This window comes from Tursiops truncatus, chromosome 20 (assembly GCF_011762595.2).
Source record: "Tursiops truncatus isolate mTurTru1 chromosome 20, mTurTru1.mat.Y, whole genome shotgun sequence".
In the NCBI taxonomy this organism is placed as follows: domain Eukaryota; kingdom Metazoa; phylum Chordata; class Mammalia; order Artiodactyla; family Delphinidae; genus Tursiops; species Tursiops truncatus.
In genome coordinates, this window is record NC_047053.1 from 33,232,690 (window position 1) to 33,260,285 (window position 27,596).

At 49.6% G+C, this 27,596-nt stretch overlaps 1 protein-coding gene and 1 long non-coding RNA gene across 3 annotated transcripts; one reads left to right on the forward strand and one right to left on the reverse strand.

Annotated features, from left to right (window-relative positions):
• Positions 1 to 2,287: 2,287 nt before the first annotated feature.
• Positions 2,288 to 9,157, reverse strand: CCL1 (C-C motif chemokine ligand 1). 2 transcript variants are annotated; one of them, XM_073797126.1, is made up of 5 exons: positions 9,078 to 9,157; positions 5,376 to 5,670; positions 5,087 to 5,243; positions 3,812 to 3,926; positions 2,288 to 2,724 (listed from the first exon to the last, which is right to left on the reverse strand). In XM_073797126.1, exons 3-5 carry the CDS (start codon positions 5,160 to 5,162, stop codon positions 2,634 to 2,636), a joined length of 282 nt encoding a protein of 93 aa, XP_073653227.1. In that variant the 5' UTR covers positions 5,163 to 5,243; positions 5,376 to 5,670; positions 9,078 to 9,157; the 3' UTR covers positions 2,288 to 2,633. The 2 variants fall into 2 exon arrangements, with proteins under 2 accessions (XP_073653227.1, XP_033702788.1); XM_033846897.2 differs by lacking the exons at positions 5,376 to 5,670; positions 9,078 to 9,157 and having other exon boundaries at positions 5,087 to 5,368.
• A 9,735-nt stretch (positions 9,158 to 18,892) lies between these two features.
• On the forward strand, positions 18,893 to 21,000 carry LOC117309485 (uncharacterized). Its single transcript, XR_004523826.2, has 2 exons — positions 18,893 to 19,173; positions 20,851 to 21,000. It is a non-coding gene; the product is annotated as an uncharacterized lncRNA (long non-coding RNA).
• Positions 21,001 to 27,596: the final 6,596 nt, after the last annotated feature.

Below are 27,596 nucleotides of genomic sequence, written 5' to 3' on the forward strand. Positions count from 1 at the left end.
TGTAGCCAGGGCCTGGCTGTGTGGCTAACCTGGGCCCATCTGAGTGTCAGGGAGGGCCTGGCTCATCAGCCCAGGATATTCTAGAATGATGGCTCCAGTCCCCAGCATTAGCTTCCAGTGGGTCTCCCTGCCCTCGTCCTCCACCCTGGAGTAATATAGCCAGTAGGTGCACTTGACACACCCGTTGGCGGGGGTGGGGGAGGGGGAGGAATCAGGTGGCCCCGTCCTGATTAGCATCAGACTTGACAGCAAAGATGGGACTTGGACAGATGGTGTAGCACCGTCACAGCAAAGACTCTCCCGGAGGAGATGCGGGATGGAAAAGAGGGGAGAGGGCCTGCAGGGAATATCCCCAAATAGTCAGAGTAAGGGATCCAGAATGGAAAAGCCAGAGACCTTTGGAAAGGAAGGTTGAGGCACGGTTATAGAGGAATCAGAATATCAAGGTGGGAGTTTGGAGTCAGCTCTGAAGTCTTTGGAGTGATAGGGAGGGCAGGGTGTGGGGTGCCAGGAGGAGTAGCCTGGGATCGGGGCCGAGGGCAGGATGGGGTTGGCAGGGGGGCACGGAGAACAGCCTACTGCAGTGGTCCAGGTGAGGGGTAGCCAGAGAAGCAGGGCAGTCATGGGGGCGGAGGGAAGAGATGTCCTAAGAAGAATGAGCCAGATGCGCTGCGTGCTGAATGCCGGGGAAAGAGGGAAAAGCCCTGAGACACAGGACAGGAGACCGTCTCCCCTAAAGCCACCGAACCCTGAGACCCAGAATTCACTGCCCTCCTCTGCTAGTCTCCCTAGAGTCTCAGGTCACACAACTTGGAGCTTGTGATTGTCCCTCTTAAAGGGACAGGACCTCCTCTTCCTCTCTATCCCCTGAGGGGCCCCCTGTTCTTCCCGAGACTGCCTCCCTCCCCTGGATGACTTGTGTCGGCATCTTCATTGGACGTGGACCCACCGATGCCTGGACCCTCCCCAGAGCCCTTCCCAGGAGAAGGCCCTGCTAACCAACTCTGCAGGCTCCTTTCGGTTGAGACAGGGTCCGGGTATCCTGCTGTACCACACAGTCACGTGGCATCTGGGGACTCGAAGAGTTCTACCCTGGGAGGCATTGTAAGCAGCTTTGGTCAGGAAAGCGCTCTCTGCAGGAGGTCCCTTTTGTCTTGTTGCTAAACTTAAACCAGGCACCCCCATGCTCTACTCGTCTCTGGCCCTAGCACACTTTTCAAACCTTTTGATCACACAATACTTTGCCTAACTTGTTGGTTCTTTACATAGATCAAAGAAGCAGAAATGAAGAGTAAGTAATTAACGGAGTGCCAGATCTCTTCCCCAACTTCCCCTTCAGTAATCTCTCGAAAAAACTGCTAGCAAGAGAGCATCTAAAAAAAGATCACAAGGAGTCCACAAGTCTGCACACAGTGGGGGATGGTGACGACTCTGACCCCCTATTTCAGTGATTAACTGAGATTACTTCCCTGTTTCCCCTTAAAAACGTTCATGGCCGGGCTTCCCTGGTGGTGCAGTGGTTAAGAATCCGCCTGCCACTGCAGGGGACACGAGTTCGAGCCCTGGTCCGGGAAGATCCCACGTGCTGCGGAGCAACAAAGCCTGTGCGCCACAACTACTGAGCCTGCATGCTACAACTACTGAAGCCCGTGCACCCTGCAGCCCGTGCTCCGCAACAAGAGAAGCCACCGCAATGAGAAGCCCGCGCACCGCAACGAAGAGCAGCCGCCGCTCGCCTCAACTAGAGAAAGCCCGCGAGCAGCAACAAAGACCCAACGCAGCCAAAACTAACTAACTAAATAAATTAATTAAAAAAAAAAAAAACTTTCATGGCCGGGCAGAATCTTCGGAGGTGGCTTTGGGGGGACACTGAGTCCACCATCTCCCCAGATTGCCAGCATTCTGATTAACGGCAACTTTCCTTTCTAGCAACACTCGTGAGTTTGGTTTTGTAAGCAGCCGAGCAGCGGGAGCCCTGGGCTCTAACGCCAGATCTAATCCTGACTTTCTGCGTGTCCTCAGGCCTGTGGGTGTCCCTCTCCAGCCCTCAGTCACCTCATCTATGCAATGGGGCCAGCATCGTCTTACAGGCACATGATGCCCAAGACCCCTTCCAGCTAGGGCAGCTTTTGGATATCATCAGCCTCTGAACCCTCTGGGCAGTGCAGAGTGGGCAGGGGTGATGGGGAACATCCTGCATCCAAATGGGGACCCAGCCCCACAGGGAATCTACATCACAACCCAGAGTCAACGCTTATCCCCCAGGACAAAGGCAGTCAGCTGAGAGACGTAAGTCATTTATTGGCTCCTATGATGAGAAGTCAGTTCTCCTGGCACCTGGTCCAATATGTTTCCTTTTCTCCAGCCCCTGACCCCATCTCCTCAATGTCAATCAGCTTTGCACCCTGAAATCCCTGTGGGGTCCAAGAGGCACAGGGAGGCAGAAGTTGAAGATTCTAGAATTTAACTATATAAAGTGCGACAACATATCTTAACAGGACCCAGCAGACCCTCTGGCGTGACCCGGCAAAGTTGGGGCAGAAGGACTGGTGTAGGGTTGGGCGTTGAGGGGACAGGTAAAGCCACACGGTGTCCAGAGTCCAGGATGGAAAGGAAGCAGCTCATATTTCCTTTCACTGGCAGGGGTTTATCCTTTTTAAATAAGCCCGAACCCACGATTTTGTCTGTGAGACACAGGCCTCTAGGCCTCCGTTCAGCTTCAATCTGTAGGCAGAGAACAAAGGAAGGGCTAAGTCACCTGAGCCACCCCCTGGGTGCCACACACAAGTCCCCTCATTGCTCCTGGGTGCCCCTAAGCTTTTCTCCCGGGGCCTATAAAATGAAGTCGTTGCGTAAGACCTACAGTTTGTACGCTGGGAGGAACACCCAAACTTCAGGGGCAAGGGATGGGGGGCTTTACAAATTTCATTTCGTGGACCCCTTTTGCGGATTCATTGTATCAGGGTAGAGTGAAGGCTGCCGACATTCTGAGGATCTGCTAACATGGAAAATTCCCCTCCTAGAACATCTCTGAGGGCCCACCTGCTCCATCTTTTCATGTGTCTGTGTCCATCCGGGACCCCTAGTCATTGCCTTGGATGTGTGTGTGTGTGTGTGTGTGTGTGTTTCTTTTCTGATCTACCCACCTCCCAAACTTGGCTATTGTCCAAAACCGTAGGTCAATTCTGCCTTTAATTATCTGCAAGACCTTAGACAAATCTCTCCAATTCCCTGAACCTCAGTTTTCACAATAATGAAAATGTGTGCACCAAGAGAGTTAGATGAGATAGTAATATACACGGAAGTGCCTTATAGACACTGAGTGGCAAGTGTAAGCTACCTCCCTGGAGCTTCATAACGACCCTGTGATGCAGCTATCGTGTTTACCCCACTTCACAGGTCAGGAGTGCAGAGGGGCTACCCAGATAAGGAAGTTCAGAAGACTTACCTGTCCAGAGTCACTCAAGACTATAGGTTGGCAAATCCAGAAGCAGGAACTATCTGAGAGCCCCTCACTCTTACCGTCACCCAGTAGTACCTGGAGCTTTTAAGCTCTGGGCATAAAATATTAAGATATAACACTTGGCGCCTTGCAGCTCCAAGAAACTCATGTCACTGCAGGAACACAGGTGTTCGTCCTAGCGCCCACTCTCAGCTCTGCGCCCAGGTTTTGGCCTCCTCACTAGTTTGGTTAAAAAACCTTAATCCGGTGGAACATCGCCATCTAGCGTCTGCTATTCTAATTCCAGGGTGGCCGCTCTCTGTCCTCTGGAGAAGGGAGTCAAGGATGGAAGAGGATACAACCACTCACATTAGACGGTTTTTGTAGGAGCAGGTGGAGCTGGTGTTCTTGTAACACTGGATGCTCTGCAGGGACATCTTTCTCTCCACCAGTGTGAAACAACACTTGGAGGATGGCACATGCACTAGAAGAGAAGCGCAAAAATGGTTTGCATCCATTTCTCAAGCTGGACTGAGTTCCTCTCATCCAGGATGGGGAAAAAAGCAAAAACAAAAAACCCTTCCAGAACAGGCTCAGGCTTTGGGATCACATCCAAAGGGCACTAGTGTCTCATCAGCCACCCAGTTCTGTATTTAGGCAGTCAGGACACTGGGGTTCAGATCCCAGCTCCCCACAAAACAGCTGTGTGGCTTTGGTCAAGATGAGCCCTCCCCTAGGCCCCAGACTTCCCAGCTGAAAAGCAAGACTCTTTACACTGATTTCGAAAGGCTATTCTAGTTCTGACATCCCACCACTAGAGTATGGTTCTGCCCTTACATTTGGGTTCAAGGGCCCTGAGACCCTGTGAGTCTGATTCAACAGCAGTCCACTATTTGGGGCAGGATTAGGGACTGTTTTAGGAGCTCAGACTGATGAAATGACCAGGCAAGAGCTTCCAGGAACTGATCAGCTCCACGCAATCCCAACCTCACCCTCCACCCTGGTCCTCTCAGCTCTGACCCACAACTCCCACTCTGCCGGTTTGTAACCCCCCCCTACACACACCCCACCTTCAAAAGACTTGCATTTCAATCCTGGCTCCTTCCTCCTAGTTTGACCGTTTGCAAAGCCCCTTCCATATGTCTGCTGTTAGGTCAGTATTCTCTCATCAGCCTTAGAGGGTAGGCATGATCAAACCCATCTTACTGATAGCGAAACCAGAGTTTGGGAGGTATAGTAACTTGCCCAAGGTTAGCCAACTGTTAAAGCCCCAGATCCTGACCTCAGACTCTGCCCGTTATCTGTTACACAGTGGAGGCGAGACCCCAGTCAGTCCCTCCTCTGGACCTCAGGCCTCCAGCTTGGCCTCAATGACCTCACAGCTGCCCTCCATCAGTCCGCAGGGTCTGGACGAGGCTGGCCTCCTTTGGCTGAAGCCAGCTGCTCAGCGGTCTGTGTTGGCCCCAGGCTTATGGCTCTCCTGCTGTCCCCCTGCCCCCGAGCAAGTCCTCCCTTCCTCCTCTTCAGGGAGAATTCTTTCTGGAGGAGTGGAGATGAAGGGGTGAGCCTGCCCCCAGCCCCAGAGCACCTGCCTGCGTCTCCGCCCTCCCCAAGGAGGAGCAAAGTGACTCCAGCCAAACTCACTGCTCTTGGCATCCACATCCTGTAGCCATGCCCCGGCCAGCAGCAGGAACACCAGAGCGGCGGTGATGACCTTCATCTCGGGACGTCCAGCTCAGGCCTCCCTGGAAGGAGTCCCTCAAGGAGTCTGGTGGAGTGAAGAGCTGTCCTCTGGCCCATCCTGCAGTACCCAGAGCTTTTATTAGAAGACATGGGTGGGGTTTTCCAAGCCCCAGTGCAGAGGTGGGGAAGTCACAGGAAGAAGAGGTGGTTACCCACGTCCAGTGACCACATGGAAAACTCCTTTCCTTACCTCCCCTGGGTGGTGTGAGAGGTGTAGGGAAACTTCCCTAAGCGCAGGAACAGATACGGATCTTGAGAGGCTGAGTAGAAGCTGCCCCAGCTGAATGGGACGTGGAAAAAGGTGAATGAGAGGAAGTGGCCTGTCTGTGGCTCCTCTGATGTCACGTCTTTCCATCCAGGGATGGAGCTACTGTCCCAGGAACATGGTAGAGCAGAAGAGCTCTGCACCAGCACTGAGACACACATGGGTTTGAATCCCAGTTCTGCAAATCAGCGGATACATAAACTCGGCCGAGTCACATCTCCTGTGCAAGATGGAAAGAGTAACTCGTATCTCACAGGTGACCGAGGAGCATTCAATAAGATCCATTCTGTCAAGGGCCTGGCCCAGATAGTTGCAATTTCTATTTTTTCAATCATTCAACACTTTTCAATCACTTGCCCTGTTCTTGGTCCTTGGTTAGCCCCAGGGAAGACAGCTACCGATGACATGCAAGCCATTGCATCACAGCTAAATAAGGAAAAGCCAGTTGGTGTAAGGACAGCAGTGGACGTGCCATATGGAGGGCGCAGGGCAGGCTGGGAGCTGCCCACAGGGGAGAGGCCTCCCAGGGGAATGTTCTTCAAGCAGAGTCTCCCGCAGGAAGGCTGAAGTGGAAGGCGGCCTCTCCACAGAGGAAGGAGCTTGTGTAAGGACAGCGAGGCGTGGAGGACAGTGCCTGGAGTGAGGAAATGGCTGGAGAGATGTGTGACTGTCCAGCGACCAAGTGGCCAGGTCAGGAAGACATGGTGTGCAGTGCGTGGAGTAAGTAACACTAGCAGGTGCTCAAGAAAAAGTAGCTGGGCCATATCCGTGTGTTAAAATCACAAGGCCAACGTGATAGCTTCCCATGGTCAATGGGATGAAGCGCAAGCTGCTGACCTGGCCATTCGTGGCTCACGTGATGTCTCCATGGATTCCCGCATGTTGCAATATTTGCAAGTCTCTGAACAGGTCACATGCTTTCTTATCTCCGGGATTTGCTGCCACCGTAACCTCCACCTGCAGGGCCCTCCTCCTTGTCTCCCTCTGTGAATTCTATCCATTGCAAATGTCATTGTCTCTGTAAAGGCCCTTCTGCTGTCCCCACAGATAGGCCTTCAGCCTCCTTTGAAGCCCCTCTGTGCCTGGATCTCCCACATGAAGGTCTTACATCCTTACAACCCCTCCATTCCGTGTATTCTCCATCCTAACACCTGCGTGGGAGTCCTGGCGTGTCGGAGTTGAAAACTCCCTTGGAGACCATCTGCAGCAGTGGCTCTGAAAGTGTCCTGGGAGAGCAAAAAATGCAAAAATACCTTCGCCCCGTTTCTGAAGCAACATCAAGACACATGTGCCTATACGTGTTGAGGGGCAGGGGAGGAAAACTCCAGGTAATTCAGGCACCAGCAGATAAGAATCTAGTACGGTCTCTTTCTATTACAGATGGGGAACAAACGAGCCTCAGAAAGCAGAAACTGCCTTTGCCAAGGTCATACCGAGACTCCGTTGCACAGATGGAACAGTGGATGCCAAGGCATCTGGTCATCTGACCACCGCGTGTGGCCACCTCTGGGAACACACTGTCAGTAAGGACCACACACTTTCAGTAAGGACCTGCTCCATCAATTCCTTCACCTGGCCAGCTGCTTCCTGCCGCCCAAAAAGTACTTAAAGCTGTTGAAATCACTAAGACACTGTTGTCACTCCCCTATTTTCTTTGTCCTCGCAGACTGATACTTTTTTATTCCTTGGTTGTCATTTTAGTGGGGTCTCAAAGAGGAAGGAGATTAAAGGGATGTGGCTAGTTGGTCAAATGTCACCTTAGATCCTTTAGACTTACTTGGGACACAGAGAGGGGCCAGGTCGCCACCCAGGAAATCCTTTCTCTCCCCTCCTCCGGGGGATGCTGCCCGGCCCACTCGAGACCAGGACAGGGCTGCCCCACCAGCTGCTCACTTCCCATGCTCCCCCTCACTGCGGCTACCATGAGCCCAGGACAGGAAAAGAGGCGACAGAAAGACTTAGTCATGGCTCCCCCTTCCCAGCTCCCGCAGCCCCAGAAGGAACTGGCCAGAGGCTCCAATTGCATGGAAACCTAGCGTCCCACAGGGTCCCGCCCCCAGCCCCACTCCATCTCTTCTTCTCTAAGCCTGGCGCAAAGCACGGGCCAAGTAATAACTCAGTAAAATCTCCATGGCCTTGACTGTGATGGATCAGAACTGCATAGTTGAGGGAAAGGTAAGAAAGGCTCCCAGCATCGACACTGAACCAGTTTCTCATGTGAACTACCCTTTTCTTAGTTAGAAGTTTGAAAACCAGTATGTGCCTGTAGAGAGGTTTTCTTTTTTTTTTTTAATTTTTTTTACATCTTTATTGGAGTATAATTGCTTTACAATGGTGTGTTAGTTTCTGCTTTATAACAAAGTGAATCAGTTATACATGTACATATGTTCCCATATCTCTTCCCTCTCGCGTCTCCCTCCCTCCCACTCTCCCTATCCCACCCCTCGAGAGGTTTTCTTATTAGTCACCTTTTGTGAAGTAGGGACCAATTTACTGCGGATGGGTAGAGGTCAGACAGAGCTCAACTGGTGCGGGTTCATCTTAAGATCATCTCCTCCTGGAGTGGCCCCAGATTCTTGCCTCAGCCCTGCTGGCCTGGGGGTCCTGGAGCCTGGTCCTGCCTGCTTCCCCTCCAGTTACATCTCAGCCTGATTCTTCAGACCAGGACACAGAAACCCATGCGGGTGGAGGGAGGAGTCATTTTCCCGGCATCGCACAGCTGCAGCAATACTGGCCTCGCTTTGTCCATCTCTGGGGCCAAGTTTTCTTAGTTCCCTCACTTAGGGAGGAAGCGTGTTTGCCCTCAGAGGTAACTGGGTCAGATTTCAGCCCCACTACTTTTTAGCTGTGTGACCTTAGGCAAGTAACTTAACACTTCTGAACTTTAGTTCCTTCGTTGTAAAATCCACTACCGACTGGATCTGGTAAAACTCTCCCCAATGTTTTCAAAATAAACTCCTCAAGCCACAGCCTAACTTTGGGCTATTTGAAGGATTAAATGAGATGTCTCACCTTATCTTGGAACAAGGGAAGAGGAAGGGAAGGGAGGGAGAAAACGAAAGAGGGCAGGAAGGAGGGAGAGGAAAAGAAAGCTGGATCATTCAAAATCATTGTGGAGCACCTAAAATATGACAGGTCCTGAGGACACAGCAGACACAAGACAGACACTTGTCCTGCCCCTGTGGGGCTTACAGCTCACCGCAGGAGGCAGGTACTGGGAACTGTGTTTAGTGCTCGAGAAGAGACCTCGTGTCCTATGAGCTGCAGAGTATACGGAAGCGCTTACCATGGGGCCTGGCACATAGTAGGTGCTCAATAAAACTGCACCCCTCCCCCCTCTACCCATTAATCCTGGACCATCTGAGGCTTCATCACAGGAACCAGGCAGTGCTGCCACCTCCCTAGGCGGGACCCCCTTCCTGGTCTCTTTCCTCTCTAATCCTGTGCTGCCCAACGTCCAGGCCAGGCTTTCCGTTGTCACCCACAGAAGCACAGTGTTCTCTTCCATCCCCACCTCCGCACCCGTCCCCAGCTGCCTCCTATAAGTGCAAGTCCAGCCACAGTGTCTCCAGCACCCAAACGTCTTTGAATTAAAAACCGTTTCTTTTGTTTTCCAGCGACTCTTACCCTCCGCCTGGGTTCCCTTGTACACTGTCTTCTAACATTCAGCACCTTTTGTTCTTTTCAGGAGGCCTCTGTTATCCAGCCTCAGCAACAAAGTGAACGAGGCATCAAGCATCTCTTGTAGCAACAGCAGACCCTGGGGGTGCCCAAAGAACGTCACAGCAGTGACAGTCACCAGTGTTTCAATTCCCGTCCACAGCCGTGGAGCTCCAGAGTGACAACTCAGCCTGCTGTTCGGAGGTGAAGTACAAATGTCTCGGCTCGGCTCACGTAGTCCCGCACAATGTGGCCCACAGAGCTCTAGCCGCACGGCACTGTTACTGCTCTGCGCACCTGTGCTGGGGCGTCACTGCCCCTTCTGCCTGGGACGCCTGCTCCAGCTTTATCTGGAAGACCTCCTGCAGGCTGCCCCATCTGAGCTCCCAGCATGAAGCAGGCTCACGCCCCACAGCAGCAAAGCCAATCTTGTGACTGCCTGGTGGTCCACACCCCTCCCTCATCTGGAAGCTCCCGGGGAGCAGCAGTCCCTGTCGTGGTCCTCATTTCATGTCCCAGCGCCCCACCCAGGGTGGGTGCGTAGTGACTGTTGCTAAAGCAGGCGGAAGGAGAGGTCTTCACATCATTCTCGTCATCCCCCAGCCGCAGATGAGAAACAGAGGCCCTGGAGGTGACAGGAGTCATACAAGTAGCAAGTGACAGAATTAGGATGAGAAGCTCTGGCCCAAACCCTGGGCTTGTTTATACCCCCCTGGACCCTCTAGCATGGATGGGCCATTTTCCGACTGTGCTGATGGGCACCATTCCACACACAGGATGCTGGTGACAGGTCTCAGTTCCTGATGTGGTCATTCATTCATTCCTTCACTCATTCACTCAGGAAACATCTGAGGGCCCACTTTGTGCCTGGGCAGTCAGGTGAGAGAGGAGAGCTGACCACAGAGTCAGGGCCTTCAGAGGGAAACAGATACGCAAACCAGTAAGTGGGCACAGATGGTCAAGGCTGCTATAATATGCAGACTAGACTCTGCACATGCCCACTCTAGGGGAGCGGAGAGCTCACTGGGGTGCAATGTGGAATACTGGCTGGGCCTGGAAGGATGAAGGTAGGATTTCCCCTGGGCAGGGGCCTGGATGGTACATTGTGTGTGGTTACAAGGGTGGGCTCTGCCTGGCCCCCAGGCCCAGCTCCTCTGTACACCACTGGCGGGACTTCTTTCCCTTTCTTAACCTCCCAGTCTCATCTCCAAACAGGGATAATAATGATACCTGCTCATAGGCTTGTGTGAAAAGGAAACGTGCTGTGTCTCTTAAGGAGAATCAAACAATTGTTTGATGGCATGCTAATAGCTGGTGTGGAGGCTGATGTCTTCAGGGCATGCGGGGGTGAGGAAGGCCTGCAGAGAGGGGCTGGAAATGGAGCCAGGAGGACCTGGGCTGGGTTTCACAAGATCCTGTTTCTGGGCTCAGATCTTGGGACCTAAGCTTGCTGTCAGTGGAGGGAAGGCCAATCTTTTGCTTGGGACAGGGATGTGGCCAGATTTGTGGTTTGTGCTGAGGGCTTGTGCTAGGGGCTGCAGGACACAGTGACTGGAAGCAGGCAGTCAGACTGGGAAGTTTGAAGGAGTCCAGGAGAGGTGACGGAGGTGGGGTTCTGTAGAAAGAGGGTGAAAAATTAGGATTTCTGAGCTCTGCCGCTCATTTTCTGTGGGACCTTGAGCAGGTTACTTCCTGCCTCTGGGCATCAGTTCTCCCACCTAAAACGTGGGCAAGTTGGCCTAAATCAGTGGCTCTTTACCCGGAAATGGGATTCATATTAGGATCATTCGGGAAGCTTTTATCCAAAGACACGTGCCTGAACCTCACTGCGGACCTTTGTATTCTGAGTTCAAGGTAGTTGGAGTGTCTCGAAAGGGCTCCCCAGATAATCCAATCCCACCACTTCCCTCTAGCCTGGATGGCTACTGAGACCCTCTCTGGTTTGGCATGAAATGATATTCTGGGTCCCTAAGATAGAGCCCTGCCCACAATCTACACCCTAAACAGCCCCCTCGTCCATCCGAGGTGGAACTGGCCTTTCGGATCAGGCCTCTTGTACTGAGAGAGCCTGCTGGGGAGGGCTCCCTGCCCTTTCTGATGAGGATAGAGGGCAAAGAGCCTAATAAGGGCTGATCCAAGTCCCTGAGGCATTTAGATCCCACCCACCCTAGGAGCCAGGGTCATCTGAAACTTAGAAAGCTCCCAGGAAGCCAGAAACTCAAAGAAGCCCGATAGGCAACACACAGGCTTAGATTCAGAATGTTTTGTAGCCTCAGTTTTGTGGTTCTTGAGCCATTCGGCCCTGGACCAAAAATAACCACATTGCAAAGTCTCTGTGGGTGTATTCGGGGGGTCAGCGTGTGCCACATCCCCCCAGAGCGCAGGAGGACACTCAGGACAATTGGGGTGGGCCATCTCACGTTACAGCTGAGGAGCCGGAAGCCCAGAAAGGAAACGCGAGTTGTCACGTGGGGACCCCGTGACAGAGCCCTGAAGATAACCCACCTTAACTCCCAGACAGGCTCCTTCTCTGTGGTTTTCTGGCTTTATGCTCAGGACCAGAGAGCTGGGCTCTGGTCAGAGAGAGAAGCTGGGCATGATCGGGGCCCCTGGGATGCTGGAAAGCCCTGCAGGGTTCCTGCAGCCCACCTGGAGGCCAGGGCACGATGCCAGCTTTGCAGGGAATGGCAGAAGAAAAAAGCCCCAGCTTTTCCACCCAACAGAGCAAGGACGCAGGGGCAGGAAGTGGCAACAGTTTGACCCCAAAATATACCCACCAACACCAACAAGGTCACCCATGATTCAGCTAACACGCCCACATGCTGCTAGGAAAGTCCCCTGAGGAGCCCTCTTCCCCTGGAGTAGTAGGTGGACGCCTGGGTCCCACCTCTGCTCACCACCAACTTCCCAGTTCCTCTTGGGGCCACAGCTCTGGGAGCCCAGGGGAGCCTGAGCAGGGATGCTCTTCCTTCACTGCCCTTTAGGCCAGGCTCTCAGGCTCAGCTTAGAGCTGGCCACCCAAAGAGGCACCTCCACTGCCAGGTCTGGCTTCATGGGCTCTGGAGTGAGCTGAACTGGTCACAGAGAGTGCATTTAGCTCAGAACTGGAGCCGGGCCTGGGATGTACTAGCCAGCACAGCCTGGACATCCGGGTTCCCTGGCCTTCGCCTCTACCCTCTAGTGTAACAGGAAAAGCACTGGACTTGGGATCCAGACACCTGCATTTTAATCCAGGTCACCGCTTACCAGCACCATCAATTCTGATCATCTTCCTGAACCTCTGGGTCATTATCCCTAAAACTGGGATCCCAGTGCCTCTGTACTAGGACCACTGTGAGGACTAAATATGGAAATGTGTCAGAAGGCTTGCAGCACAGAGCCCTGCTCATTATCGTGGTTTCTAGGAGTGTTCTGTGTTTCCTCCCTCCCTGCTCGGTTTGTCTGAGGCATCTTTACAGCTGCTCTTAAGAGCTGACTGCAAATTGGCCAGGTCCTCTTTCTCAACTCCCGCTGCCTGGCCCAGCTTTCCCAAGGGTGGGTGAGTTTCAGGAGCCAGGTTCACGTGGGGAGCATCTGAAGTCAGGGCTGCTGCCTGCCAGACCTAGCTGAAGTCTGCAGTCCATGTGTTCCACCAAGCCTGCGGCCCTGACCAGGAGGTTCACATAATTTGCAGGGTCCAGTGCAAAATAAAATGAGGGGTCTTGTTTAAAAACTAAAAATTTCAAGCATGCAACAGCAGAGTCTGCACAAGTCATATGCCATGAAGGCTGCCCTGCCCGTCTCAGCCCTCCTGCCATGTTTCTGCTTCATGTTGGACAGGCATCCATTGGTTTTCTCCTTGAAATATCCCACTTTGGGTCTCCTGTGCCCTGGTTTGGAAAATGATTTTCCAAAATCCCACCATTATGGTTTTATCGTTCCAAAGGTCTTGGCATAAAGACATTTCCCAAACAAATCAGAAGGATGCATTTTACTTCCCACAAGCATTGCTGCTTTAAGTGACACATCAACCTCCAAGCCACTCCCACCCACAGCTCCCCAGCTGCAGAGTCAAAGAAAGACCAGACCTATCTAAAATGTCAGAGAAGGGATTGCAGAGAGGGGCAGGAGTGAAAAATAGACAGTGTTGCCTCTGCTGATGTGGGAGCCATCTTGCCTCCTCTGTTTCTAGCTGGAACCAATTTCAACCAAATATTTCTCCCACCACCTGGATATGATGTGATTCAGTAGGATGGGACATATTGGGCACCCAGCGTATGTTAGTTTAAAGGAATCTGTCACCAGCCTTTTCTGCCACCTCCTCCATCCACCTTCAAGAGATAGGTCCTTTACATCCAGGTGTGGGAAAGCAGGTAGACGGCACTGAGCATCCTCCACCCTCTTGCCCAGTCCCCCCTTGCCCACAATCACATCATGAAAAGGGAGAGGAAATGGGTAGCCGGCCTTTCTCCCAGCTCTGCCATTCTTGATCTGTCTATACACGTGTCCTCATTTATGACTTATATTTTCTGCTCTTTCTCCTGCTTAGCTGACCGGAGATTGTGAACCTCATAGGAGACAACGGCGGGATGCAGTGGGTATTTGGCAAAGCACATGGTTATCGACCTCACCGTCCCTCTACCTCTGCTGCCTCTCACTTGCGTCCCTTCCCAGCCAAACAGCTGGAAGAGTTGGCGCCACTCTCCCCCGTTCCTCCCAACCCATGTGTTCAATATACTGCAAACTGGCCTCTGTCTCTACCACGTCACCAAAACTGCAATGGCTAAAGTCAATGGTGACTTCCTTGTTGCTAAATCCATGGCACCCTTGGCTGTCATCTTGCCTGACATCTCGGCACCCTTGACCCTGTTGACCCTTCCTTCTGGAAACATCCTCTTGCCATGGCTTCTATGACAGGTGGCCCTCATGGTTTTCCTCCAACCACTCTGCTGTTACTTCTAGACTTGGTTAGAGGTTCCTGGTCCTCTGTTCCTCCCTTAATCTTGATGTTCCCCTGGCCCTCCGTGGAATAACAGCGGTTATTAGCTAACGTTACGTTGTGTACTTCACGTGTGTCAAGCTACTCTAAGCACTTCATGTGTGTTCAGCTGTCTAGTCTTCCTCATGGTCCTGGAAGTAGTCATTATTATTAACACCCATTGTACAGATGAGGAAACCAAGGCACAGAGAAGTTGTCCAAGATTACTCAGCTAGTCGCTGGAAAGGTGGGATTCCAATGCAGACAGTCTGGCTTCAATCCTGAAACAGTACTCTGCACCACCTCTTGGTAGAGACTCACCCCTGGGTGCTGCCCAACATCTTAGCTTGTCCTGCAATCTGCCTCCTAATCTGGCCACAACCTACACCACCTGTAACCCCATATATACACTCTGTGCCCCTAGACTGGATTCCACACCCTTCTGCCAGACACGCCCTGGTCTTTGCACATGTTCCTTTCTTTAAGGGGAATAAACTTCAACTGTTTTTTCACGTGGTAAGTTCCACTCTTGTTCAAAATCACCTCCTCTGTGAACCCTTCTCTTGTTTCTCCCAATCCTCCGTCTTCCCTGGATCCCAGGCACCGTGCTTTTCCCTCTGTGCTTGCACAGACTGCCTTATAATGTAATTTGTCTGTTCCTGAGACTGCCTTCCTGTCTAGACTCTGAGTTCCTGGTTTAACACAGGCATATGATCCTGCTGAAGAATGTGTAGGTGAACTAATGAGCTGGCCCATGTCTCAGTGGAACCTGATGCTACCGAACGAAACTTGGGTCCATTCATCCAAATGCAGTAAAGCCAATCTATTGATGCTGGGTTGTGGTGAAGGACAGTGCAGCATTTATTGCAAGGCCAAGCAAAGAGTATGGGCGGCTAATGCTCAAAAGGCCTGAAGTCCCCACTGGCTTTTGGGGAAAGGTTTCCAAAGACAGGGTAAGGGAGAGAGTTGTGAGATAGCTGAGAAATTCAGAGATAAGAACTGACTTTTTTTTTTTTTTTAAAAAAAGAAGATTCCTCTCTCAGTTGTATGGGAAACAGGTGTTTTGGAGAGCAAGAGAGAAGGTAGGAGGATCAGTCAGGAGGCACTGGCTGAAGTCCAGGTGGGAGATGAGGCTGGCTTTGGCTCCTGGGGGTGGGGTGGGGTGGGCACTGTGCAAAGCAGATGGACCCAGGTGTGTCAGAGCAGAGCAGAACTGATGGATGGGTTAGATGTGGGGCAGAGTAAAAGAGGATGAAGCCTTGGCTTGAGCGTGTCAGTACTGAGGTAGGAGGATTACAAGAGGAGCAGGCTGGGTTGCGCCGCTCAGGAATTGTGTAACTTGGGTCAGTCACTTCTCCAATCTGGTCCTCAGTTTTCTCATTTGGGAAATAAGGAAGTAGAACTAACTGACTTCTAAGGGTGCTTTAACTCTAATAGTCTATGACTTAAATAAAAACAATCATATATACACACACACACACATTTATATAAATGTATAACTGAATCACTTTGCTGTACACTTGAAACTAACACATTATAAACCAACTATACTTCAATTAAAAACAAAATAAAATATAAAAGAGCAATCAAGGAACTTCCCTGGTGGGCCAGTAGTTAAGAATCCGTCTTCCAGTGCAGGGAACGCAGGTTCAATCCCTGGACGGGGAACTAAGATCCCGCATGCCACGGGGCAACTAAGCCCATGTATCTCAACTACTGAGCCCACGCGTTCTGGAGCCCATGCGACACAAGTAGAGAGAAGCCCGTGAACTGCAATGAAGAGCCCATACGCCACAACGAAAGATCCCTCATGCCACAATGAAGATCCCGCATGCCGCGACTAAGACCTGACACAGCCAAAGAAATTAAATAAATAAATATTTTAAAAAGCAATCAAAACAATCCCTCTTTTTTAAAGTTCTAGCTCTTCTTGATAATGTCACAAACCCATGTGAACCACCACTCCAAACAAAAGCTAGAACCTTGACAATAACCTGCTTCTAATTGTATCTTCCCTCTATACTATTTTTCCTGACTCCTTCAACCCAAGGTAACCAACATCCCAAATTCCCTTGCTTATTTTAATATCTGTGTGTTTCTAAAGTATATATATTTTTACTTTATAAAAAGAGTATCATAGTGTTTATAATTGTAGGGACTTACTGTTTGGCCAGTAGTATTCTATTAATATATATCCATATTACAGACTGTGCCAATGCAGTTCATTTTGTTTTAACTGCTGTATAATATTCCATCGGTTAAGTATGCTCCTATTTATTCATCCACTCTCTCGATGGGCATTTGAGGTTTTTCCCAGATTGTCGCCATTGTAAACAGTGCAGCTATGAACATTTTTGTACGAGCAAGACTCCTACTACATCTATATGAAAAAGCGTAATTGCTGGTTTAGGATAGTCACTGTTTTGAGTACAGTTTCAATCATTTTCTAAAGTAGCTGCCTGAAGATACCAGCCATGTGTAAGAGGTCATGTAGATCCATGTTCCCTCCAACACTTGATATCATCAGAGTTTCCCGTTTTTGCTAGTCAAATTACTTTGAATTGAGATCTCTTTCTTGTCTGGATTTGCATTGCCCTGAACAGTAATGAGGTTAAACATTTCTTCGCTTGTCCATCACATCAATCATTAAGTGTGTCCTCTTCTGTGAAATATCTGTTCCTGTTTTTCATCATTTTTCTTCTGGGTGTCTGTGTTTTTCTTATCAGTATCATCAATCTGCTTCCTGCCTGTAAAGTCTGGGGCTCAAGACTGTTTTATGTCCTGAAGAGTCAGTCTTATTTAATCCAGACCAGCAGCACTTTTGGTGATGGAACTCTCAAAAACTTTTTGTGAAAGGTCAGTAGCCAATTCAAGTGTCAGTGGCCACAACATGTGCTTTGAGACATGCCTCTCCGTCCTTCTCTAGATACAACTCCAAGTATTTGGATGCTATCAGGATTAATGAGATTCAGTTTCTTTTCTAAGAAGTGATGTTGTCCAACTGGCAGGATTCCCTGGGACTATCTAAATCTCCTCAGAGGTCTTAACAAAGGGAGTAACAGTCATGTTCTTGATTTGGTCTTGACCCCAGGTCATGCCTTTGTTTTGATATTGCCCCTAAAGCTAGTTCCTATTTTGAGAATATTTTGCAGGCTGCAGAGGTTGACATAACAAATGATTGCACCTTTCCATCATGCAAACCCTACAACTTCTACACTTTCTATGTTCTCTTTTGATTCTGCTTGCAGATGAGCCAGTCTTATCTGCTGTCACCTCTTTCTTGTATCTGATGAAATGTACTTAGTAACAAGTAACTCACACCAACAGCATTCTGTCTCAAAACTTCTTCTCCCAAAGCCATAAATTCAGTAGGTATATTTTCTGCCTTCTGAATGATCACATGTGACAGCTTTTCCAAATGTTTAACTATTACATTACATAGCTTGCTGGTTTTCCAGCCCCCTATAGTAGTTACTTCCCTGCCTGCCACTCAGCCCCAAAGCCAAAACCACACATTTTATTCTTTGGGTAGCACAGCACCCCACTGCTAGGTACTAGTTTCCATATTGGTCAGCTTTCGCTACCATAACAACCCCCCCACCTCATCCCCCAAATCGGTGGCTTATAACAAGAAACATTTCTTTTTGCTCTCAAGTCTGCAGGTCAGTTGCATCTCTGCTCCAACCTGTGGGTCAGCTCCTTGCCCCACGTCTTCCCACTCCTGGGCTCAGGCTAAAGGAACAGCTCTTGTTTAGGATGTGTCATTCCGCTGGCAGAGGATCCAGGAAAAAGAAACTTGCAATGCTTTTAAAGCTTCTGCTAAGCTATGACACATGTCCTATCTGCTCACATTCTGTTGGCTCAAGGAAGTTACATGGCCAAGCACAAAGCCAATGATGTAGGACAATATATTCTGAATCATTTTAAACAAGAATAGAGTCTCTCACAGATGTCAAGGAGCTCTTGATACATTCTTATATAATCCTTTGTTAGGATGTGGATTGCCATATAGTCTATGATGTGTAGCTTATTTTCTTTTTTCTTTCTTTCTTTCTTTCTTTGGCTGCGCCGGTCTTAGTTGCAGCATGCAGGATCTAGTTCCCTGACCAGGGATCGAGCCCAGGCCCCCTGCACTGGGAGCGTGGAGTCTTAACCACTGAACCACCAGGGAAGTACCTGTAGCTTATTTTCAAGTTGTTTTTTTAAGAAAGAAAACTCTTAATTTTAATACAGAAAATGTATCATTCTTTTCTTTTAGAGTCAACATTTTTGTATCTTGTTTAAGAAATCTTTCCCTTCTCCAAAGTTCAAAAGATATTTCTATTAAAATTTTCAGGGGCGTGTTTTTTTTTTAAGAAGATGTTGGGGGTAGGAGTTTATTAATTAATTAATTAATTTTCGCTGTGTTGGGTCTTCGTTTCTGTGCGAGGGCTTTCTCTAGTTGTGTCAAGTGGGGGCCACTCTTCACCGCGGTGCACAGGCCTCTCACTGTCGCGGCCTCTCTTGTTGCGGAGCACAGGCTCCAGACGCGCAGGCTCAGTAGTTGTGGCTCACGGGCCCAGTGGCTCCGCGGCATGTGGGATCCTCCCAGACCAGGGCTCGAACCCGTGTCCCCTGCATTAGCAGACAGACTCTCAACCACTGCGCCACCAGGGAAGCCCCAGGGGCGTATTTTTAACACTTAACCATCTGCAGTTGATTTTTGCGTATGGTGTAACGTAAGGATCCAATTTAATCTTCTCTTCCATGTGGACTGCCATTTTTCCAGGCCTAATTTTTGAATTGATGTGACGTACAAGCCATATCACATACCATAGTGTCCTACATACGTGGTTCTCTTTATGGACTTTCTTTTTATTGGTCACCTACTTTATCACTGCATTGACCGTAATGAGCCATGGTATCTGGTTAAGAAAGGCTCCCCTCTCTTTTTTTTTGTTGTTTCTTTGTGCTTCAACCAGAAGTGTTCTGGCTATTTTCACCCTTTTACTCTTTTATGTCAAGTTTGGAGCCATTTCATCAAGTCCCAGGAAAATCTCTGTTGGGTACCAGTCTGTGCTCTTTACACGTGTCAGCTCATTGAACCCTCACCACTACCTGATGAAGGTCAGTGTTATTTTCCTCATACTACAGCTGAGATGCACAGAGATGGACTGCTGGCACACAGCTGCAAAGCAGTAGCTCCTCTGCATGCCCCCAGCACCCAGCTCACCCAGGCAGCCCAGTGGATACACTGATAAGCCTGAGACCACAAAGCCTGGGTCATCTGCGGAGTCACTAGCAGTGCATGCTGTCACTTTGCTGAGGATACCTGGTGACAGCAGAAACCATGCAGGTTTCTAAGTTGACCATCTAAGTTTCTAAGTTGACCATCTAAGTCAGTTCATTCTCACTGACTGAAAAACAAAACAAAAAACAAACAGGAAACTGACCCCTGGAGATAGTTCATACTGAAAAAGAAGGCAGGCTGGCAGTGGGTCTCCATAATAGAGGAGAAGATGTGTGTGTGTGTGTGTGTGTGTGTGTGTGTGTGTGTGTGTGTATTGGTATTCACATCAGTGCAAATGACTAGTATCTGGATTGTCTCACCAATTCCATATTTCAGTTCTTGAAAGAGAAGGAGGTAATCTTATTACCAAGAAGATGAAGTCACTCAAGTTCTCTATCCTCTTAGTTCATGGGAGTAATATTTAAGGCCCTTCATTTGCAAGGTTATTTTGAGCAAAATCTATGTAGAGCAAGTGGCCCTCCACACTGGGTCAGCAGCTTCAACACCACTTGGCAGCTTGTTAGAATGCAAATTCCTGGGCCCCACTCCAGTCCTACTGAGTCTTGTCACAGGGTGTGAGGCCCTGTAACCTCTGTATCAACAAGAAACCCCTCCAGGTGATTCTGGCGCTCCTGAAGGTTGAGGATCTCTGGTGTAGGGCATCCACCACAGCACCCAAAGCGGTCAGTTTTCAGTGAATGCTAACAAGTTCGGTCAAAGGTCACAGAGCTAGTTCATGGAAAGCCTAGACCTTACTTGGTCTCTGGCCCTACTGAATAACTTTTTTCACCAACTGGAGTCTTATCTCCAAGGATCAGGAGCTGCAAGGTCAGATATTGGTATTAAATAGATCACCTGAAAATATTCAAGTTTAGGGCTTGGAAGAATAACAGAGGTGGGCCTTAGGCCTGGGAAGCACCATGGACAATTCTTAGCTTGTCATTTAAGACTCTTGTAGGTTGAGGCTGGGAGGCTGACCAAGTCCAATGTACACATGGCATTCTTAGAGGTGCACATGTCTGTGTATACAGCCCCTCGAACATAGGAGTTGCTAAGGGTCCATTATCCGCGAGTGGGTTAAATCTTTACTGCAGTTGTCAGGCTGGCTTACATTGGGATTTTTATATTACAGATAGCTTTGGGAACAGAAATCTTTATTATAACAACATTAAAGTAAACAAACAAAAAACCAAATCAATAATAGTCATATCTCTCTCAAAGAACTGTTCGTTTCTCACTTTCCATTGTTTAGCTCTTTGTAGACAAATCTTCATCTCATCCCATCCACAGTGAACTCCCAGTTTTGTGCTCTTCTTTTTCACTGACTTTATCATAAATATTTTCTGTGATGTTCCCTAGTCTTCATAATTGTCATTGTGATGTGGCTGGAAAAGATTGCCTCAAACTGAGATGACGGGATTTAATTGTAGGTATTTATCTGGCTACCACTATTTCCTAAGTAACAGTGTTGTGGCTATAAGTCAAATTTTCTTCTTGTTGATGTTTTTCTTTAGATTAACTTCCTAGAAGTGGAATTACAGCAAAAGAGAGTATAAACACATCTGACTACTGGAGCGATAAGAAAGATGTTTCCAAAAAAAAGCGACCATTTCTTTGTTAGTGGCAATGTATAAAGACACTTGTTTTATAAAAAGTAGTCCTCAGCATCGGGTGTCATTATTCAATTCCCCTCCAACTTTTTTTTTTTCCCAGTTTAGTTAGCATGTAAGTTTACCCTGTTATCGTTGCAATTTTCCTTTTTGTAAATCCTATATCCCTTCTTCCTTCCAAAGACATCTGGTCAAACGGGCTTCAGAGAGAACTCATTTCAGTTAGGGTGTACGTATATGTGTGTGCATGCGGTGTAGCTATGGTTCTTTGTATCTGGATACATATAAGAGTCCAAGTATCTGACCGTCTCTGTGTGTGCATCCACTTCCATGTTTATGCCTCAAAGAACAGACGTGTTGTGGACTGTATATGTCTGGGGTTCTGCTGCGGACACCTTGTTTCTGAGCATGTATTCCTTAGAGTATGCTCATGTGTATGTGTGAATAAATTGTAGCGTGGAATCGTGGAGGAGGTGCAAGGAATGAAATCAAACACAGACCACTTGTGGCTTAACATAGTTCTCTCATCTGTACCTTCCTGCATAGCTCTGCTAACATAGGGAACCAATGAATGAATTCCAAATAACAGTGAAATGTTTAGAAGAGTTGGGACGATTTGGGAAAAAGTGGACAGATCCTACAAGCCTCTAGTTTTCATGCAGAAAATAAATAAAGCTTCAGTGGGCTGGGACTTTGAAAACCATTTATCAAATGAGTGATACTGGGCAGTGATACATACCACCACCAACAACCCCCGCCCATGCCTCCGTGCTCTGTTCTCTGAGTCTAAAATGAAGATCGGAGCAAAGGATGCTTGTGAAAGTTAAATAAGATGATGCTCATAGAAGGTGCTCAGAAGACGTGGTCCCCTGTAGGAAAAGGAGTGGAGGGGACCCAAGTCCCAGGCCTAGGGCCCCAGTCTCTTCTCAGACTCTGAAATAGACAATGATGATTCCTAATTGTAAGTGTTGCCAAAGGTCTTCCCAAAATACCTTAACCAGAGCTAAAAATCTTACACGTTGTTGCTAAATACATGTAGTTTGGAGGTACACCAAACTCTTCAAACCATGGGGTTTATGATGAAAAGATAGTCAAAGGTCCTCATGGGGTAGAGGGAGCTGGAAATCACTGACACAAATCTGTAGATTTCAAACTTCTAAAAAAAAACCAATAGAACCACCCACCCCCCAACCCTGTCAACACACACACACACTTTTATCCAAACAACTTTTACAGGGAACCCCAAGCTATGAAACAGATGGGGGCAGGGGCAGAGGCAGAGGATAGGTGGGCCTGCCTACTCCTCTCTGGAATCTGACGAGCGGCTCCTGGGGCACGTCCACACACCCTGGAGCCCCCCAGGTGAAAACCATGCATCTAGATAACCCCAGAGTCCCGGCCAGCACTGCGACTCTCTAAGGCTAAACCGCAGTTTCCAAGCAGTAACAGACCGGCTAATGTTTTCTGAGAGCTTCCTATACTCCAGGTTCTGTGCTTAGCTCCTGACACATGCTATCTTATTTTGGCCTCACATGTTCTCCAGGAGGAAGACCCTAGTAGTACTCTTAGGATCCCCATTCTCAGCTGAGGGAGATAAGGCCCGATGCAAGGATACTGGGCATTATAAGAAAAGTGTCCAAGTTCATTCAGCTTGAACATCATGGAGCCAAGAAGCAAACCTAGATAGTCTGGGTCTCGAATCTGTTCTTAACCCAGCCTGTAAAGCCTCCCAGTTTTGAGGGTTAAGTAGCATCTTTGCGAGTTAAAGTTCCCAATTCCCCATCAATTGACATTGTAACACCATTTTTAGTTTTGGGGGGTTTTTTGTTTGCTTGTTTTGTTTTCTTTTGCTTTGTTTTTAAGAAGAGGTATGGGAGTGACCCCCAATTCTCCTCAATCTCTTATCTAAAACCCTCTGTGATCAGGACAAAAGAGTAGAGCTCAGAGTTACTCTCTAACCTGAGGATCAAGTCATTGACTTTGACAGCAACCATGGCTGCTGGGAAGATTGTTCCTGCGAGTATTTTTTGATGACAGGACAAGGTGGGAATGGAAACAGAGAGTAGCATCCAATACCTCTCAGGCCTTTAAAACCCGCCTTATTGGACTCCCCTGGTGGCACAGTGGTTAAGAATCCACCTGCCAATGTAGGGGACATGGGTTCGAGCCCTGGTCAGGGAAGATCCCACATGCCGCAGAGCAACTAAGCCCGTGCATCACAACTACTGAGCCTACGCTCTAGAGCCTGCGAGCCAAAACTGCTGAGCCCACGTGCTGCAACTACTGAAGCCCATGCGCCTAGAGCCCATGCTCTGCAACGAGAGAAGCCACTGCAATAAGAAGCCCGTGCAACACAACGAAATGTAGCCCCTGCTTGCATGCAGCAATGAAGACCCAACGCAGCCCCAAATCAATCAATCAATAAAAAAAAAAAAAACCGCCTTATTTACCAGGCACTACACTCCAGTGAAGTAGACAGGATTATCCCCATTTCATGACGGCAAAACTGAAGCTCAGAGAAAATCTGCTGGAGATCCCCTAGGTCAGAAGCGTCAGAACTTGGATTTGAACCCAGCACTCTCTGACCTTCCATCACTCTACACGAGACCTTGGGGAGAGTGGGTCCTTGCCCTTCTTCAGAGCCTTCCTCAAAGCCTTCCTTCTTTGCCTGCTTCCACCATAGCCCTTGTCACCAGCCATGCCAATACTTGTTGCCACTTCTGCCTCTTTTACTACCCAGAGAGCCTTGGTGGTAGAGTGTGAGTACACACAGGGCCCTCTGTGAAGGTCTGCTAGGGAATGAACAGCCCAGTCCAAGTAACCCAGACCTCTGAGGAGATGAGAACCACCCCTCCACGAAGGAAGGATCTTAGATTACAGGAAAGCACCACTGGACTGCCCAGCACCACTGGACTCCAAGAACTGAGAACCCCTCCGGCCCCTGGAAATTCACACTTCCTCCCTCCCACACATGGTGGCCTTCTTTGGTCTCTGAGAACTCCCAGGGCAACTTTTGACTTCTAAGTGGGTGCCCAGGGGTCAAATTTTCCCCCAAAGTTGAGTGTGTGATGGGGTATTCAAATTCTCCCAGCAAGAAGGACTCTTGTCTGTCTTTCCCTCTGCTTCAGGACCAAATATAGCACAGGACAGTGTGTTTAAGAACCTGGGATCTGGAATCCACCAGACATGGGTTTGAGTCATGGCTCTGCCTAGCTCTGTGATTTGGGGTAAATTCCTTAACCTCCCTGAGCCTCCAAGAGGAAACAGTTAGTAACTAACCGTGACCACACAGTGATGTTTTGAGAGTCAAATAAGATAATGCACAGAAAATGCTTAGCACAGGGCCTGGTTCAGAGCAGGTTCTCAAAAGGAGTGGAGCCTTGAAATTGAGCCCTGCCCTCTCTCAGAGGCTCTGAGCGGCTGGTAAAGGAGGAGCCGGTGGTCAGAGTGGAGCAGGGAGAAGCTCACCTGTCGGGGGGGGGGGGATGGGGACAGGAAGGGAAGCCCAATGCTGAATCAGTGGGAGCTGCGGAGGGCACAGTGACTCAGACAGATGTTCCCACTCAAAGAGCCTGCCCCAATATTAACCACAGGAAGCAGATAGGAGTTCAGGCAGTAGGGCCTTTCCATGGTAGAAACCCACGGGCAGTGTGCTAGGGAAGTGGAAAGGGGACACCAGGGTAGGCAGGGAGGGGAGAAGATTAACCTTCAGGCTGTAAAACAGAGAGGGAGACACAGGGCACAGTCTCTCCCACAGCCCCTCGGCGCGAGGTCCAGGAAGATGAAAAGGGCAAGCTGCCTGGGACCAGGAAGAAGCCGGCTCCAACTTCAGTAGAACACCCTCTTTCCTGTAATCTAAGATCCTTCCTTCGTGGGCTGAGATCGGAGAACCTTAGCTGAAACCTAGAAAGAGAAGAAAGGAACTCGGGTTGACTGAGCCCCTACCCTGCGCCCAGGGCCAGAACTTTGCAATGAGCTTTATCTCTAGATGCCTCTCTTGTGTCCACACAACGCAACATTGCAGGGCAGCACCCCCGTTGCATATCTAGGGGCCCAGGTGAGAGAGACGGCACCAGCTAGATGTGGCAAAGCGGGGCTTCAAACCCAGACCTATATAGCTCTCTCAAACCTGTGCTTTTCCTTTCAGAAAGGCAGCACCATTCTTAAGCACTGAAGCTGTCGGTCCTGGGTTCAAGTTGACACTTCTGTCAACCACTAGATATGTTAACTCGGATCAGTCACTCATCTCTCTGGGCCTCAGTTTCCCTGGCTATAAACCAAAGAGAGTAGTGGTACCCACTGCGTAGGGTGTGGTGAGGATTGAAGGAGTTCAAGCCAAGCCTGGTACAGAGTCAGTGCTCCATTTACGTCGACTGTGGAGCTTGTGTTCTTCTCCAATAAAGCCACTCCCTGGGAGAGTGGAAGAAAGCACGGCTGCCCCCACCCCATGTAGGCTGCAAAGGAGAGAGCCCTGGGCTTGGGGGCTAAGGACATGATTTCAGAGCCCAGCCCTACACGTTACCCGGGGTGTTACCTTGGACAAGTCACTAGACGTCTCTGAACTTCAGTGTCCTCACCTCTAGAATGAGGATAGTGAGGCTACCAACTGTGCAGGGTAATGGTGTCACGCCGGGTAGGTGACAGCCCCTAGCACGGTCCAGAGGAGAGCAGAGACCAGGAGGCAGGGACTGGAATTGCCCTGTGGTGGAGACTGATGAGCTGTGGGCAGTAAGAAAGAGAGGGGAAGGGGCGTGGAGGAAGGTTCAGATGCCCAAAAAGATCCAAACCCTACTGCCAAACCAAGGTGGGCATTTCCCAGCCACAGAGAGAGATTATGATAGTCACGGAGCAAAGATGGATGGGAACATTACAGGACTGGGATCTTTACCCTTTTCTGTCATCTTCTGCTGACAGTGGCCACCAAGAAACTTATTGTCCACAGAGACCTTCCCGCTGTGTAACCCAGGGGAAGTTGCTCACCCACTCTGTTCCTTCTCTTTTTGGTGTCTGCGCTAGGAGAATGATGTTCACAAAGCTCCTGACTGGGAGGGATGAGAATGAGGAGGAATAAACTACTGGAAAGGAAAGAGGTAGAAGACCTCAGCAAAGAACCCCTCTCCACCCCCGCCAGGGCATTCAGTGGTATCTCCCTTCTTTCGCTCCCTGGCTGGGAGATGGGGCCTGAGGACATCACAGGAAGGTGTGGCAGAGGAGGACCAAGCCACAGAGACCAAAATTAGCAACAAGTTGGGGCAGGGAAACCCTGTGTGGGTGCAGCTCTGAGGGAGGCAAAGTTCCAGTAGAGGAAGGTAGGTGTGGACTGCTGTTCCCTCCCAGCTTCCACGGGGTCAAAGTGGAACCAGCATGGGCTGGGGCTGGGGGGCGGGCCGGGGGAGTAGGGCATGAAAGATCCGGGATCATATTCCAGCTGTGTCTGTGTGAGATCGTCTATTTGACAAAGGTGTACTGAATACACTTTATACCCAAGGCACTATTCTAGAAGCTAGACAAGGGTATGACAGGAAGAAGCCCAAGGGCCTGACCTCAGAGAACTTCAAGGAGAAGAGAGTTGCAAGGCAAAACCTGACCATGGTCCAAGGGCGAGACCAGTGAAGTGCCATGAGGAGTTCAGAGGACAGAGCTGGGAAGGGAGAGAGATCCAAGTCAACCATCTGAGCCAGAGCTATGAGCATCACAGTTGGAAAGGACCTTAGAGGTTTTCTGATTCAAACGTCTCATTTTCCAGATTAGGAAACTGAGACCCGGGGAAAGGGAATTCTTTGCATGAAGTCATGTAACGTACTGGCATCAGCAGAGCCAGCTGAGGACCTAGGTATCCTGACTCCTCAGGCCCATCCCCAGCACTATCATGGTTCCATTTACACCCCTGACCAAGGCTGACAGGTGATCTAGCAAACGGAGCTCAGGTAGCCCAGGACAAATCCATTGTCAGAACCGTAAGAACTCAACATACTCAACCATGGCCTTCAGCTTCAGGTAAGGTTCAATTCAGCTGCACAAAGAAACCCAAAACATTCCGAGCTTTTGCACCCTAGTTTTTAATCTCTCAGGTGAAAGTCTGGAGGCCTGAGGTCCAGGCTATAAGAGAGCTCTGATCCACAAGGTTGCCAGGGACCCAGGCTCACTCCAGCACCTTCTTTCCATCCCTAAGTTATGGCCTTGGTCCTACAGCCTCGAGTGAGGGCACCTGCACTCCAGGCAGCAGGGCAGGATGAGGAAGAAGAGGGGGCCAACCTTGCCTTTTAACAAGGATTCCTGGAGGCTGTCACATGACACATCACTTTACAGCCTCCAGTGGGAGGCTGGAAAATAATTTTTTTGTGTGTGTGTGGTACACGGGCCTCTTACTGTTGTGGCCTCTTCCGTTGTGGAGCACAGGCTCCGGACGCGCAGGCTCAGTGGCTGTGGCTCACGGGCCCAGCCACTCCGCGGCATGTGGGATCTTCCTGGACTGGGGCGTGAACCCGTGTCCCCTGCATTGGCAGGCGGACTGTCAACAACTGTGCCACCAGGGAAGCCCTGGAAAATAATTTTTATTCTGGGTGGCCATAAGCCCAGCTAAAAGTTCTGTGACAATGGAAAAAGGGGAAAATGGATACTTGCCTTTTGTTTTCACTCCTAAGTGCATT